At 36.1% G+C, this 15,325-nt stretch overlaps 1 protein-coding gene across 1 annotated transcript in view; it reads left to right on the top strand.

The window, feature by feature from the left end:
• Positions 1-15,325, top strand: part of SNTG2 (syntrophin gamma 2) — a 442,011-nt gene that overhangs the window by 47,611 nt on the left and 379,075 nt on the right. The window contains exons 4-5 of the mRNA XM_030886702.2: positions 14,875-14,918; positions 15,013-15,054. Of these exons, the coding sequence (XP_030742562.1) occupies positions 14,875-14,918; positions 15,013-15,054 (86 nt within the window). The remainder of the gene's footprint in view (positions 1-14,874; positions 14,919-15,012; positions 15,055-15,325) is intronic.

Raw genomic sequence — 15,325 nt, 5'->3', positions numbered from 1 at the left:
TACAGATGGTCTTGGAAAAGTCTAGGAGCTTAAGAGTGGAAGAACTTTTGAAATGCACTCCTTGCTATATACTCACCATGTAAATCTCTCTTAATACTGGTTCTGAGACTGCAGCAGTGGGCTGGGCTGCAGTGCTCTGCTTACTGTGGTGGTCTACTTTCTCCAATGAGGGATTGATTCACCCCAGCCCTCTTTGACCCATTCTAACAGGAATACGGTCATTTGTTTGTTTTTAGCTCTTTTGAACTTAGATGATTTACAATTTGTGAGTATACATAGGTGGTAAATATATGGCTTGATAAATTGAACTTAAGGTATATGTGTAGTAAATGAGAATTTTCAGGAATTATCTGTTTTTTTGCGCCCCCCCCCCCCTTTTCCTTCATCTTTCTTAAGTATCAGTGCTCACCGCCATCAAGTCACTGCTGACTCACAGCGACCCCCTGTGGGATTCCAAGACTGTAACTGTCCAGGGTAGTAGAAAGCCCAGTCCCTCTTGCGGACTTGCCGGTGGTTTAAAACTGCTGATCATGCAGCTGGCAGCCCCTCTTGTAACCGCTACAAGACTGAGGCTCCGTTTCTTTCCTGAGCAGCTATGCTAGTGAACGCTAGATTGAAAAGACCCTGCAAACCCATGTAATATGTTTTTCTTGGTTACTGCAACAAGAAAAATGTGCGTGAACATTTGATCAGTATAACACCATTAGAGCAATACATTTTTTAAGGCTGCTAGAGAAACATTTTGGAAAAAAACACAAGTTAAGTTAAAGTCAACGTGCTTAAATGAGACTCTAGTTATTTCAGAATAAACAACAATTTGGAAATCCTCTGGCATATGAGTTTACTTGGGAGAGATTTTCTAAAGATTATTAAATCTTACTCTGACAGTTCCTAAAGGACTGCCCGATCTAACAAGGCCTTGTGCTTATCGTTCTTAACACCTCTTGCAGAGGATAAAACAAAGTGCCATAGATGTCCTTGATTATTTTAAATAATTTCTTAAATGTTCATTATTTTTTGCTTTATTTTATTGGAAGTAACTCAGTGTTATCAGTTTGGATAATTCGTTTCTTTAAAAACATGTAAAATATAAAATATTCAGATTTATAAAAAGTAACTGAGTTTTAGATTTCTTTTTGGATTCCAGGTACTTATAGGACCTGTTTGCACCCTGCGTAGAAGAAATGTCTGTCAAAAAATAGAGGATTATGAAAAGAGTTTTAAATAACCATCAGATTTTTGCTTTTCGACTTGCGGCTTAAACCAGTTGACAATGTTTTAGTTTCTTTCTGCCTTGTAGACAATATAAGTGGCTATGGGTTGATGAATGTTAGGAGTAAGTTGATGTAGAAACTTCCCGAAGAAAACAGGAGGTGACCATCATTGTTGGAGATGGCTTGACCATAGGCTAAGCAGCCCCTTTAGTTTAGATTAAGAACAAAGTGTTGTGTCTGGGTGAACTAATTAGCCAACATTGGGATGAGTCAAGTGGGAGAAGATAATTACTTAAATAATTTAAAAATATTTCTAAAATGGTGTGGGACAATATACCAAGCAATATGCATTGAGGTTGTAGGAAGGTCCCCATAAGCAGCTGCTTATAATACTTGGACTTTGAGGACTTCTCTGCTCTAACACTGACCACACTCTTTGTTTTACCATTTTAGCTACATAGTGGAAGCTACTCATTGCCAAGCCTTTCGATTGGATGATTCAAAGGCATAATCTCATTGGACTGAGAATGTGAACCCTAGCCTTTGTACCAAACACATCTAAGCATCACTAGCAGTTTGATATAGAAAAGCCTGTAATATAAAAAGAAACGAATTTAGAAATTCTCTTGTGGCAGAGAAACAAAAAGCTACCAACCCTTCAAATGGTACTTAAATTCAAATCGAGAAATAACATTATCTTTTAAACTACATTCAATTGGAATTTTCATATAAAAATCTTCTTTGTAAAATATATTTCCAAGCTGAAATGACTACTGAGGGCTAGTTAGTCAAGGGATTTCTTTCATAGCATATGTTCCTTATAAATATTAAAACTGTGTGCATGTCTTCAAAGTCTACGATCTTTATTTTCAAAGTTACGAGAATCTATTTTTACGCCGATGATGTGTGAAAGGAAACTTGAAAACAATTTCCTCTCTCCCTGCCTTCTTGTTCCTTCTGGTTTTTGCCCCTTTCCTATTTCTTGACTCTTCTGTGCTTCCCACACGTTTCCAGCCCTTGTCTATACACTTATCTTTGGGTATTCATTAAGCTCAAACAGATATCGAAGACTTCTCGTTCAGCATCTTAATAACCTACTCCATCCCCAAATGGAAACCTTTCTAAGTTTGACTTACCTGAATGGTCAGTTATAGAAATAAAATATTGTTAGGCATACATTAGATGTATATTTTGCTATTTACTTTTTCTTACAAAATAACAATACATGGGCTTAAAATAGTTCAAAACAGAGAAGTATCTCGGACAATGAACTTTTAATTGAGAACGTTTTCCCCTGTTACAAATAAATAAATAGCATGTTAGTTCAAGGAAGCCTGGTGGTATAATAGGTCAGCAATTAGAATCTACCAGCTGCTCCTCAGGAACAAGAAGAGACTCCCTCCATTCATAAGGGTTTACATTATTTGAAACCAAGAGTGGGCAGTTCTACTAGGTCCTATAGGGTTACTATTAGTAGTAATTGATTTGATGGCAATGTATTTGGTTTCACTGAGCACATTAATTCAGATAATAATTTGAGAACAAGATGTTACAATGAAGAATATAAAACATTTAAAGAAAGCTTTTGCATGCAGAGATAGAATTAAGCTATGCTTGTTATCTTTCTGTGAGCTCTATTTTCTTGCTTTAAGCTACTCTGAATAGTTGAGTCTTCACTATAATTTGAGTTTACTTAATTCTAAAATTTTTATTTTACAAAGATAAAAGACATAAAATGAGGAAAGTAATTGTGATACTTTTACTGTAAATGAAGTTATATCAGAAATATAAATCATATACACTGATCATCTGAATTTAACCCTGAATTCTTATGGAAGAGTCATTCTTTCAAGAGGTCTTGAAGCATGCTGAACAGCTGCTTCAAGTCCATCTATAATTGGTTCACTATTTCTGTTTTAGAAAAGTGATCCTGCATCAACACCAAGTGTATACAATAGTCTGCAATATGTGTTTGTGAAATGAATATATGTCCTAATTCTCCCTTCTTCCCTGAAGCTTTCTTTTTCAATCCAACTATCCTAAGCCATCTGTTCACATTAAAAATAAAAACAATCCCATTGCTTTGGTATAGGGTGAAAAATAAGTTATCATGTATGATTTATTTCGGGGGGGCTCTTAATAAAAAGAGGGCCCTCACCGAATAGAAATCTAGATTCTGTAAAACTTCTTTAATGTCACCAAACTTCCACCTTGTCTATAAATAGATAAGGTTCTCTGAGTGACATTCATGTCACTCTTTGCAAAAGCAGTTACTTTATAAATAAATAAAAGCAGATTGTTTCTATCTGGATTGGGGTTAGGTTCCAAAAGCCATTGCTCATTTACATCCAAAGGAGAAGCCAGAGTAAGCAAAGGCAAGAATAGATGTCTAGCATTTCCATTTGCAAGCATAAATGGTATCTTTTTCACTGAGAAATGTATGTAAGAAGTCGAAAGCTTCATTTCTCCATTCGTGAATCAAGGAACATCTGGCATGGTAGTCAGACAAGAGTTCTGAAAAGCCTTGCAGAGAGAAAGTAGTTTTGTAGTATGGCCAGGCAGGAAAAAGGAAGCTGCATTGGCAAATTTTGGACTGCATTTCCATCCTTATTTAGAATAAAAAGGCACTGATTGATTTTGGATATGGTTAAAGGAAGTTTAGGTATAAACACTAACTTGAAAATTAGAACCTAGTTTGCTAACCTGGAATTTAACATAAGTGACTACATTTAGGGCCTAGTGTAGTCACGTTAATGTGCACATAGCAAGTTCATTTATTTTTAATAAAAAAACATAGAGTTAACTGCAGACCATTATCAAAAGTAACCAAAAAGCCATATAGCTAAAAATTCTTGAGATAAACTAATTCATGTATTATTTAACTAAATATTTTAATAATATTTTCCAAGAAATCTAAATATCTGATCCTACATATGTGGGTTCTTTGCACAACCAACAACTTTAACAGCTGTCCTATAAGAAGTTGTTGGCATTGATAAAGGCTCTTTATGTGAAATAGTGATATGTACGTGTATCCAGGAGCTCAACAAAAAAGTTTTCTAACTCATTGCCCTTTACGGTTGCTGTTTCTTTCATATAAGAATATATATCATTGCATTCCAGAGATATGTTTGATTCTCAGGGTAAATAAGTATATTTTGTTCTTTGATGCTTGATACCTGATCCCTTCGACAGCTCGTGGTCACGCATGCTGCTGTGCTTCTTCCATGTGGGTTTTGTTGCTTCTGAGGTAGTTGGCTGCTTGTTTATCTTCAAGGCTTTAAGACCCCAGATGCTATCTCTTTTGATAGCCGGGCACCATTAGCTCTCTTCACCACATTTGCTTATGCACACATTTGTCTTCAGTGATTGTGTCAGTAAAGCGGGCACCCACTGATCTAATTTTCAGTTCTTTGATGTCTGATAACTGATCCCTTCTACACTTCATGGTCAGACAGGCTGGTGTGCTTCTTCCATGTGCGCTTTGATGCTTCCTAGCTAGATGGCCGCTTGTTTACCTTCAAGCCTTTAAGACCCCAGACGTTATATCTTTTGGCTACCCGGGCACCATCAGCTTTCTTCACGTGATCTTTGCTTTTGCTCACATTTTTCTTCAGCAGTCATGTTGGGAAGGTGTGCATCCTGGAATGCCAATTTAATAGAACAACGTGTTCTTGAAATGAGTAAGTGTTTGAGTGGAGGCCCAATGCCCATCTGCTGCCTTAATACTAAACCTATAAATATATGCACGTAGATCTGTTTCCCCACACTCTTATATAAATATATTTACATATGTACATTCCAGTCTTAAAACCTCTGTACATACCCTTTGTCCCCTAGTTCTTTCCTCTATTTCCCTTTACTTTCCTCTTGCCCCACTATCATGCTCAGCCTTCATTTGGGTTTCAGTGATTTCTCTTGGTTACATTGCCCTTGCTGAATCCCTAACCAGGCTTCTCACACCCTCCGAAGCAAGTCTTTTTCATTGATTGACAACTCCTGTTAATCTGAGCTATGTGCAAAGTAACCCAGGAATTTAAAATTCCTGACCAGATAAATTATAGTTCATGCATGCTGTTTTTAGATTTGATTGATTTTATACTACATGGGCAATGACATTTATTGCTAGATGTATGGAAGCTCACATGCTTTATTATTTCTCTTAAATAAATATATTGTCTCTTAAATTAGAAAAATATATTTTCAATTTATGGACAAAATTCCTTGAGAGCAAATTTTGAAAGTAAAATATCATTAGCATAGACACACTTCTACATGTACAGAAAATGACAACACGGTTTTAAAGCAGCAATATTCTTTTTTCAGTTGACTAAAATTAATCCAAATATAATATTAATAATACGGTAAAATTTACTTTTAAAGTTTTGACACTGAGTATGAACTATTTTTTAAAGAATCATTATTTTATATATACATATAAATATATTTATTTATTTTTTTTACAGAGAGGGGTAGTTAAATTTTCCTGATTGGGCTAATGGAAGCTCCATTAAAGATGGCCCCTGGCTCCTTTCAGTATTGTCCTTCAGAAATCTTGCATATTTTACACCATTGGCAAAATGCTTTTCCAGGCCCATCCCTTCTGCACAGTTCTTGAAAGTTTTAGGCTACAAATAATGGAAAGAGTTATTGTTGTTCCCCCTCCCAAAGAAGCTTGCTTAGTTATGTTGGAGGGTAGTGTTCGAGATTCAAATCTTGGTTAGATTGTTTTTCATAACTCCATGTTTGGGTAATTCTCCATCACTGACAGAGATTTTTTAAAAAGCATATCTAAGACATAGGAGTCCACACTAAGGATGTTAATTTAGGGCTCTCATTTTCCATAACATGTTTAGATGTTTTAACCTGTTATCAGTACTATACGATGTTCTTTTATATTTCTGATTAACTGTTCACTGAGACACATTTTGCATGGTTCAAATACACATTTTGCATGGTAAGTATTCCACTGAAGCCAAAATTTACCTCCACCCAGAGCCCCTCAGGAGAGGCCTGGCCGTCTGCTTCTGAAAGTTCGCAGACAAAATAATACAGTAACATACTTCTACTATGCACAGATGAGCATAGCAGAACCTAACAGCTATGACACAAAACAAACACACTCACTAAATTAACAACTGTCTCTGTTCAATCTAATAAAGCAAAGTAGATTTGAATGATTACTGTAATAATCATACCAACAAGGCCAGCCTCTAAGAACAGCCCACTGTCCAAGTGCTGCCCTCTCCCTTTGTGTTACTGCTGTGTGCCATTTACTCTCTTGTCAATTGGTTTAAGTTGATTTTAATTAGAAGACAGTGTCTTAACAGGCAATTCTTCATGACTGTGTGTAGTGTTTCTTTGTTGATAGCAACACTTAGTTACTAATGACATTTGAGTTCTCCCTTTTGTCAGCAGAGAAAAAGGAAATTCAATTTCAAACTCATAAACTTTTTTTTTATTCAGGTATAATCTGACCAGAAAGCAAGAACTCAATGTATGCTTATATGTACAAGATGCGTAGTATCTTGGCAAATCCATTTTTTTTCTTCCATTTACGACTAACATTTTAGAGCAGTGGTTCTCAACCTTCCTAATGCCACGGCCCTTTAATACAGTTCCTCATGTTCTGGTGACCCCCAACCATGAAATTATTTTATCGCTACTTCATCACTGTAATTTTGCTACTGTTATGAATTGGGTGGCCCCTGTGAAAGGGTCGTTCAACCTGCAAAAGGGGTGAGACCCCCAGGTTGAGAACCGCTGTTTTAGAGAGATAATTTGAAGCAACAACTATTTAAGGTAAACAATTTATAGACCAGTATTGATTCAGGACAAACTATCAGTTGGCTTTCATACAGATTCCTGAGAAGTGATCAGTTTGATTATGTCCTGAGAGTTCACACATTTATGACAATCCAGTGGGACTGGTTTACCTAGTCCTTCAACCAAACAGTTACTCACCGAATGTGAAAATTAATTTTCATGCATTTCTAGTCTGACTCAAACTGTTAAAAACAAATAGTCTCTTACTATTGTTGTGAATAGACAAGCTCGTAATAAGCAGGGAAAGCACTGTAGGAATCAAGGATTTCATGTGACCTTGATTCACAATAAATACTCTTGGAAGCGGTAGTAACATAAAATGATGCATGGTCTTGCACAAACCTGCCGCAAAACACCCTTTTTAAAGCTTTAAGTAGCAAAGGTATCCCTGTGAGGACAGTTGTGTGCTGTACTCAACCCATGTGATTTTCATTCACCTCACATGCAGGTGAAAGCTAGACAATACCTAGGCAAAGGCGCCAGGATTTGGTCCATTTGAATTATGGTGCTGGTGAAGAACAGTAGCACAACTAACGACAAAAAGAGCAAGTATATGTGTCTTAGTGGCAGGACAGCAAGAATACTCCTTTAGAAGCAAGGAAGGTGCCACTTCGTCTCATGGACTTTGGGCGTGTTAGCAGAAGAGAACACTCCCTAGATGAGGACCGCATGCTTGAAAAAGGAAAAGGTCCACAGAAACGGGCAGACCCTCGGAGAGAGGACTCGATCTATGACTGCGAGGAAGGCAGTCTTCGTCTACCACACTGGGCAGATGTTTCCGGGAAAAACTAGTCCACAGGCAAGAACATCAAGTTTTGTGTGCCAAGAAATTTGGAAGATAGCTACCTGGCCAACCAGCTAGAAGGACCCATTTTGTACCCATTCTAACCAAAGGTGACCCAGCAGATTGTGGAAATGATTGAAAAATATCACAAATATCCCTTAGAAGTAAAATATACTTGAATATAAGTCAAACACAATTCTTTCAGTATCAACAAAGAGCTGCCAGAATTCAAGTTGGATTCAGAAAAGGACGTGGCATAAGGGATATTGTTAATGACATCAGATGGATCTCAGCCGAAAACAAAATATCAAAAAGGTGTTTGCTCATAGACTATACAAAGCATTCGACTGCGTGAATCATAACAGACATCGATGATGTAGAGATGAATGGAAATTCAAGAACTCTTCAACCGATAGTCTTTCAAAAAGAATAAGAGATTATGGTTATGAAAATGTTGGTGTGTTTGGATCTTTTCCCATACTTATTCAATCTGTATATTTCAACATAATTTACATTATCAGAAAGATAACAATGTCCTTTAGATGGTCGCCTCATGGAAATTAGATATCTCCTAAAAACATATTTATAAATATATTTATAAAAACAATACTCATAAAAACAATGTGGACAATTTTTTGTTTTATTAAAAAAGAGAGACAAAAACTTCTGCCCCTAATTCTAGTTTCAGGCTAGGTGTATTACGGTAATGGTAAGTGGCCATCAGCCTCAAACCAAGTTACATTACTCATTACATGGGTTGTTCCGTCTCTTTTGTGATGCAGTGTTCCTTTGTGGAAACAGAGAGCAATACTGTGTAACTCATGGGATTGTTATAGGATGTAAATGACTCAATGCATGGTGAATTATAATATGACTATTAGTCACATAAGAAATGCTTTATTGACTTTAGTTATTCTTAATCCAAATAAATAAAATGCAGTTATGGTAATATTAAGAATTATTTGAACTTGTATGTTTTAAGATTACATTTTTGTATGTCTAAATGCATATTTACCACATGTCTGCTTAGTAAAAAAACAGCTAATATTGGAGAAGGGATCGTGGATATCTGTTAAAAGTTTTTTGCAAACCATGACTATTTTTACACAGCCTCAATGAAATCTCTAAGAAATACTTATTTACTCATCTCAAAAATGCACATTAAAGGAAATTGAAAACATTACTCATTATTACTGTTTTTTACAAGTTTGAGTGTGTATATGGATTAAGGTAACTATATATTTTGATTTTTTTATTCTAATGTAATGACAGGTAAATCAGAGAGTTAAATTTCACAACTCCATTGTAATTCAACCTAATGGCCTGATATATTTAGAAATATTGCTTTAAACATTTTATCTTATGCATTTTTATCTCTTCTTAGAGTCTATTTCCAGTTGGTAATTGCATGAAATTTTCATTACTTTGTCTTCATTACCTGGGAGACGATGTCTCCTGCTTGTTTTCACTTACCCCAAATTGGCGAGAAAACATCAACTTTGAATTAAAAAAAAAAATTAAGTGGATATTTTTTCTTGAATAACTTCATTAATAACAGCAAGTGTATAAAAGGCATGTGGTCATTTGAATATTTTTGTTTCTCATTACTGTTTTATTTAAAGTGAGAAAAATGAGATGTTATTTAATTTTGGCCAGCCAGCTACACATTTGAGATCTTAGATGAGTTTTGGTTTTATATTTTTTTCTTAAGCAACGGTTAAATCTGAGGCAAATTAAATCATATAACATATTTCCTAAAACTTGAGTTAAACTGTCTCAAAACCTGTCTCAAATTCAAACTATTCAAAAACTATCATTCTGGAAATGATGAACTCATGAATCACATTAAACAAAAATAGTTCTAGGAGCTCAAGAGAGCTGCCCCAAAGAGAAAGGAAGTGGACAGAGAACAAAAAGTGAACAACAGCAACAAAAGTCTTTCACAGAATTATTTTAATGCCTAAAAGCCTGGAAAGGAGAATGAGGCAGGCGTGAATTTCCTTTTATGTGTTCTTTAAATACCGAACTCAAAAGTGTTTATGAGGTTCATAATTGAAGGAACTTAATTTTTTTAGGAGAGTAGAATGGAGGAAAATTAAAACAAAATTAATCATCTAGCTTTTTTCTAACTATGTTAAAATTAAATAGTATTTTCTGTTCTTCATATTTCTGACTGCAAGTCAACTGAGAATTTGCACATTTTCTTTAAGGATTTTAATGTAATCTTTTCCTTTATTTCAAAGGCAGTAGAAATTGTATATACACATGCCTTGTTATTTACCTAGATTGACACTGGCATTTTAATTTCATTACTTGAGAATTTATAGCATTATATTTATGTGCACACCAAAATTATGCAGGAGTTCCCTGAGGGCCGTGTTCCTCCCATTTACCTGATATTGTCACACCAAGCTTACCCTTCTCAAGGCAAAAACTTTTCACACTGAGGGCACATTACAAGTAGCCAGCTCTGGGGACTTTGTAATTTTTCCCAAACTAATGTCTCCAAATGGCTTTCTCACCCATTTCAAATTAGCAAATACATTTATTAAGCCATTCAGGACTATATCATGTTTTATGAAAGTTTTAATGAAGTATCGCTTTGGTAAAAAACAAAATCGACTCTTTTTGAACTTAGAGCGTATGAGCCATGGGTGGTCTATTTTACAGTTAGCCCCTAACCTGACTCTGACTGAAGATATTGAGCTTCGCCGTTGTCTGTTACAGCAGATGTAGTCCGTTTAATTTCACCATCTGGTGAGATCCAAGTCTGTACTCGTCTTTTATGATGACGATCGAAGGTCATTTATAGAGATTCAGGAAGTGGTCTGGTTAAATTCTGCTATCAGATTTCCAGGGTTGTTTCCATTACCGAGGGCATGTTCTCTCAACTACGGACGTTTGTCTTTGTAACTTTCACATTTAATTCCAGTAATTATCAATGGCTCTGGAATGCATGTTTGAATAAATTTAGACTGCAGAAGTTGATAGAAATCTTCACTATTTTCATGATTGATTTTAGTGGTTGGTAGGAAAATTTGGCTAGTAGTCATGTCAAGTAATTGTAGGCTTACATAGGGTTATTATCCCAGCACAGACAACAGTGTACTTAAGGATAAAACTAAAGTGTTCTTTTTAACAATGATGTGACACCATCCATTATTAATTTGTCTGTGTCCTCATAGTACACCTTATGATTGTTTGATTTAAAATAGATACTACAAGTCTATTTTAGTTAGCTAATATTTAGCATAGCGCTGTGTTAGCACTTTCAGGGAAATGTTGGACAGCTAAATATAAGCTCAGCATTTAAACGACCAGCTTCTCTAGTGGAGAGAGGTGAGACCACCTTTTCCAGAAGCTTTCCTCACCCTCCAGGTCTGCAACTCACCCTTGTGGCACAATGTTCAGCAAAACAGCAGACGACCTATCAGGTAAATAATGGTGCTCCTTTGTATGCACACTTCACCATTGGCAACCATATGGGATGAAATGGGCAAACTCACCCAGGAACAAAATTCAGAAGGATGAAGAAAGAAGGAAGAATATAAAGAGGAGACACAGGAGGGCGAAGGAGACTTGATGTTACATTGAGGGGATTGCAGTGAATGAATGAAATAAAATGTGTGTTTGCCTTGTTGGATGTAAAACTGATGATCTGCCCTGTAAATCTTCAACTCTTTCACAGGAAAATGTTTAAGATAATAAAAAAGATAATGAAATATATCTCCCTGGTGGCCCAATAGTTAATTTTAATTACTTGACTGCTAGCCAGAGACCAGTGGTTTGACATGTATACATTTGTTTATAGATGTATATGCACACATATATCCATATACACACATACATAGATATAGTCAAGTAAGTCTGACTCACGTAGACCTATGTGCAACAGAAGGAAACACTGCCAGGCTCTGTGCCATCCTCATACTTTTTCTTCAGCTTGAGCTCATTGTTGCAGCCACTACATCAATCTATCTGGTCCAGGTCCTTCCTCGTTCCCCTGCCCCTCTGCTTTACTGAGCCTGATATCCTTCTCCAGGGGCTGGTCTCTTCTGACAACTTGGCCAAATCACCTGAGCCTAAGTCCCACCAACCTTGCCTCTAAGGAGCATTCTGGCTGTACTTCTTCCAAGAGAGATTTGTTTGTTCTTTTGACAGTCAGTGGTCCTTTTAAATTCTCCATCAGCAGCATAATTTAAGTGCATCCGCTCTTCTTGCTTATTCATTGTTCAACTTGCGCATGTATATGAGGCAATGGACAATACCTTGCCTTGGGTCTGGGGCACCTTAGTCAACAAAGTAACATCCTTGCTTTTCAACACTTTAAAGAGGCCTGATGCAAATGGTTTACCCAATACCGAGCACTGTTCAGTCTACTGTTGATACTATAAGCATTGATTGTAGATCCAAGAAAGAGGAGATCCTTGACAACTTCAATCTTTTCTCTGGTTAGCATGATGCTACCTATTCATCAGTTGGGAGGATTTTGGCTTTCTGTAAATGGAGTTGTAATCCCTTCTGAAGGCTGCATTCCTGATCATCAGCAAATGCTCACCTCACTTGCCTGTCAGGTTGTCATACTGCATTGCCTTGTGTTTTGTTCTGATGCTGGAAGCTATGCCACTGGTATTTTAAGTACTAACACGTTTTTTCCAAACTGAACAGATTTCAGCAGAGGTTTCAGATTAAGAACAGACTGAAGAATGAATAGGCTGCCCACTTCTCAGGAATAGCTCCTGAAAATCTCACAGATAGTATCCAAATGCATAAAGTGGTACACACCAATATATATGCCATTTGGGTTTTTTTGGTAATTACTTCGTGATGAAACTTCATTGAAAATAAATTTGCTCTGCATAGCATAGTTTAGGTCAATAAAAAAAAACAAATTATGGTGATTGTATAGGTTGGCCATTGGGCTGCTAACCACAAGGTAATGGTTAAAATCCAGCAGTAGATTTGAGGGGTAAAGATGAGGCTGTTTGCTCCAGAAAGACTAACAGTCTTGGAAACCCCATATTATATTGATTAGAGGGCAGTTATTGTGGTTTGATTTTGGACAAAGGAGTGTTTAAAGACAATCCAAAGTCTCTGAAGGGTCCAATGTACCACTAAAATAAAGTCCACTGTTTTTAACTTGTTAATTCAAAGACCTTCACCCTGTCTTCTTGTTTCCTTACCACTCACCCCAGCCTCCTTTTTTCCTTTCTTTTTTTACTTCATCCTATGGTTTCTGCTTCATTTTTCTTTTACTTCATAGCAGAGTTCAAATATCTTCTTACATTTATTTTTGATTCTCACCCTATCTTTGTGAAATTAAGTATATTGCATCTAAGATTTTTTAGAATACTATTAATGATGATCTCATGTTTTTATTCTGGCTTTTTAGGTGTTTATCAAAGCACACATAATTTTATATGACATGCATATCCAACTGTCATCCAGTCAGTGACAACTCTGAGCAACCCTCTGTATAACTTGTACTATACTATGTGTGATTTTACCGGTCATTCTAGCTGATAGAATTTCAAGTCATTGAAAGTCATCTGAGAGCCTTATTTCCAAATGCCCATTGAAGACTCATCAAAAAGAGTCCTAGTAGAGACGTGGTTATCTGCTCAGTAACTAATTAAAGATAGAGGAGCCCTGGTGGCATAGTGGTTCCACATTGTGCTGCTAACTGCAAGGTCAGCAGTTTGAAACCACCTGCCACTTTGTGAGAGAAAGGGAAGATTTCTATGCCCGTAAACAGGTACAGACTTGGAATCTCAAAAGGGGGTAGTTCAACCCCATGAGTCAGAATTAACTTGATTCCCATGAGTTTTTTTGGGTTTTGGTGGTTTGAACCCGCATATACTCTGTGGGATAATGATGTGACAGTCTACTTACATCAAGACACAGTGGATGGATGGGTGTATTGAGATGAGTTGTATAAGCCACCCCCCTACCCCCCAAAAAGAGTGATAGGCTTGGTAACCCTATTCTACTCAGTTGGGTGACTCTGAGCCAGATTTGACTTGATAATTTGGGTTTGACTTATAGTTGAAGATGAAGAATAAACACAACCCACATGAAGAGGGAAGGTGAATTGAAGAAGGCAGGAGATACAGAAATAAAGAAAGGAATGGGGAGTGTAGGGCACTGGCAGCTTTTGTGTGGAAGATCTTAGTATATAGGAGAATGTTATTACAGTTACCCTTAAATATCTAGCATTATTACTTATCATCAGTATAAGTGATATAATGGTTGGATTTTTTGTTCAACAAGATATAATACTAGCTTATAACTAGGAATCATGTTTCAGTTGATATTCACTTTGATTTTCATTTTGATATATGATTTGTAATGAACATTCTAATGTGCAAAGACTAGGTCATTGTTTATCATTCAATCTATAATAAAAGGCTTACAAAATTAAAACAAATCTATATGAAGGCAAAACTGAGTGCAATTACATTTTGTGCAAATTTGTACAATCTTGGTGAAAGGAATCATCTCTAGATATCTAATAGAAAGGTTAGGTGGAAATAATGAAGTAGAGAGTATTTTCATACTTTACAATGTTTTCCTCTTTCTTTCCCTTTTATATTCTAGGCACAATATATTTAATTAAAGCAATCTGTGTAAATTTGTTCAGGAGAGAAAGCAGAAAATGCTAAATGACTTCTGGAATTCTTTCTATTGTCTGTGTTGACTTAATGAAAAATGTGAATCAGACATTTCACATAATGTAATGAAACCCCCTTCATTAGTAGTAAATGACATTTGTATTCTATATTAAACCAGTCTCCTGTGACTGCAAAGTAACCCTCTTAATGTGCTTGAAATTAGTAGCAATTTATTAAGCTTTATTGGGTGGTTGCTTATTGCTATGCTGTTGGCATTTCTCTCTCTCTTTCTCTCTCTCTCTCTCACACACACACACACACACACACACACACACGTAGTATTTCAATTGTTGCAAAGACTAAGTTTAAACAACTGCCTTAACAAGCATGGTGTCTTTTAAAATCTCTCTTAACACTTGCCGCTTTTGCAACCCTGCAGCTGACCAAACAGGAATGTTGTTCATAGGAGATGCAGTTATGCAGGTTAGTATTTTAATACTTGTTTGTTGGTATTTTTATCTTAAACTTACATTCTTTGATTTTTCCCTTCAAAATTCTTAATTTGTCATTTCTTTAGGTTAACGGCATTAATGTAGAAAATGCAACCCATGAAGAAGTGGTAAGTGTGCTATATTTTATGCTTTTGTTGTATTTACTCCAAATGCTTTTATACTCAAAGTGCTGTGTTCTCTAAATGCATATGCCACTGAATACATTAATATATATATAGAATTAGATTGGGAAAGAAGAGTTTAAATTATTTAGTAAATTTTAACTGATCTTTCTTAAATACCGATGATGCGCCATGCAATATGCTTGACACTTTATACACATGGTAATGAATTATCCAAAATAGTCAAGAGCTAAACTTATTATGCTTATTATAATAT

The sequence above is a fragment of the Echinops telfairi genome, unplaced genomic scaffold (genome assembly GCF_000313985.2).
Source record: "Echinops telfairi isolate 266 unplaced genomic scaffold, ASM31398v2 ScPeMD7_3509;HRSCAF=4178, whole genome shotgun sequence".
NCBI classification, from domain to species: Eukaryota; Metazoa; Chordata; class Mammalia; order Afrosoricida; family Tenrecidae; genus Echinops; species Echinops telfairi.
Note: the sequence above shows the minus strand (reverse complement) of the source record. Positions and strands in the feature narration are given on the sequence as shown.